Source organism: Solanum tuberosum, unplaced genomic scaffold, assembly GCF_000226075.1.
Source record: "Solanum tuberosum cultivar DM 1-3 516 R44 unplaced genomic scaffold, SolTub_3.0 scf00323, whole genome shotgun sequence".
Lineage (NCBI taxonomy): Eukaryota > Viridiplantae > Streptophyta > Magnoliopsida > Solanales > Solanaceae > Solanum > Solanum tuberosum.
In genome coordinates this window covers 561887-563812 of record NW_006239244.1, presented here as the reverse complement: position 1 = coordinate 563812, position 1926 = coordinate 561887, and the positions used below count along the sequence as shown (strand labels likewise).

Here is a 1926-nt window from a genome sequence, read left to right as displayed (position 1 = left end):
TAGTGTACATCACAAAATGCAGATAAATATTGTGGTCCTATACTACCATTCTTTTTAAAAACAGATTAAGAATATAATACAAATAAATTGAAACAGAGGAAATATAATATATGTATGGTGGTTGGGCAAGATAAGTGATAAGTGACCGTTTATCAATTTTTAATACATTGAATTCTTTTTAGTATAAATATAACCCAATGTTGTATCAATTTCTTCATCCCTTAATAGGATAACTAAGTTTTGAAAAAAGAAAAAAATGATGGGTTCCAAGGCATTTTTGTTTCTTGGCATTTTTTTGGTTACTTTTGCAATAATAAGCTCTGAGGTTGTGGCTAAGGAGTTGACTGAGACCTGTAAGTTTTTTTAATAATTATCTATTTGAAATATTGGATTTCTTATCTAATTATTTGACATTTATTCAATGTTATGCCAGTATTTAAATTTCACATTTGATATTTGTAGCAATGAAATTAGATGATGTACACGATGATGGATATAATGACATTGACGGATATCCCAGAGATGAGCATGATGAATATAACAATGGATATAAATATTTTGGTGGCAGATATTATCCTCCACGTGATGGATATAATTTTCCAGGTAGGGGATATAAACCCCCACATGACGATTATAACAACAGATATAAATCTCTTGATGGTGCATATAGCAATGGATATAAGCCTCCAAGTGGTGGAAATAAACCCCCACGTAGCGGATACAACCCTCCAAGTGGCGAATACAACCCTCAACATGACAAATATAAACCTCGGTGTGGTGAATATAACCCCCCACATGGCAAATATAAATCCCCTAGTGATGAGTATAAACCTCCAGGTTATAAACCCCCTAGTGATGAATACAAACCTCCAGGTGCACATGATAAATATAAACCCCCTATTGATGAATACAAACCTCCAAGTGACAAATATATCCCCCCACATAACAAATATAAACCTCCTAGTGACGAATACAAACCTCCAGGTGACAAATATAACCCTCCACATGACAAATATAAAACCCCTAGTGATGAATACAAATCCCCAGGTGACAAATATAACCACTCACATGACAAATATAAATCTCCTAGTGATGAATACAAACTTGCAGGTGACAAATATAAACCTCCTAGTGACGAATACAAACCTCCAGGTGACAAATATAACCCTCCACATGACAAATATAAACCTCCTAGTGACGAATACAAACCTCCAAGTGACAAATATAACCCTCCACGTGACAAATATAAATCCCCTAGTGACGAATACAATCCTCTAGGTGATAAACATAACCCTCCATATTACAAATATAAACCCCCTAGTGATGAATACAAACCTCCAGGTGACAAATATAAACCTCTTAGTGATGAATACAAACCTTCAGGTGGCAAATATAACCCTCCACATTACAAATATAAACCCCCTAGTGATGGATACAATCCTTTAGGTGAAGGCCATGAATAAGTGATCGATTAGCCAATTGCCTCACAACAAATCATCATGTAATATTATTAAACCGTTATACGTAGAGGCAAGATCTATAATAGTAATAGTTTAGCTACTCGATCTAAAATCTTGCTAAATTAATCGTACTGAATAAAACATCATTGAGTTCATATGTATGGTTGATCATGTAATATTTTGTTGTATAATATAACACAATATATTGTGCTAATATATTTTCATATGTACGTTTCTTATATCTCTCGGGGCTTAAAGTTATTTATGCTGAAATCATATGAATTTTTACCTTTAACCTTTACATGGTTTTATCAAGTTAGATTCATTTATATACTTTAAACAAAGCTCATGAATTATGGGCGACTAGACAAAAATGTTATAAATCACATTGTACTAATATAATATAATATAATGAATATTTACATTAAATATTCTATTTTTGTGTGTAAGACTAAATATGCTATTT

The 1926-nt window shown here is 32.6% G+C and overlaps 1 protein-coding gene across 2 annotated transcripts; it reads left to right on the top strand.

Annotated features, from left to right (window-relative positions):
- Positions 1 to 233: 233 nt before the first annotated feature.
- Positions 234 to 1665, top strand: LOC107063207 (DNA-directed RNA polymerase II subunit RPB1-like). Of its 2 annotated transcripts, none has more exons than XM_015314786.1 (2): positions 234 to 353; positions 475 to 1665. In XM_015314786.1, exons 1-2 carry the CDS (start codon positions 257 to 259, stop codon positions 1461 to 1463), a joined length of 1086 nt encoding a protein of 361 aa, XP_015170272.1. In that variant the 5' UTR covers positions 234 to 256; the 3' UTR covers positions 1464 to 1665. The 2 variants fall into 2 exon arrangements, with proteins under 2 accessions (XP_015170272.1, XP_015170271.1); XM_015314785.1 differs by having other exon boundaries at positions 463 to 1665.
- The last annotated feature ends 261 nt before the right edge of the window (positions 1666 to 1926 follow it).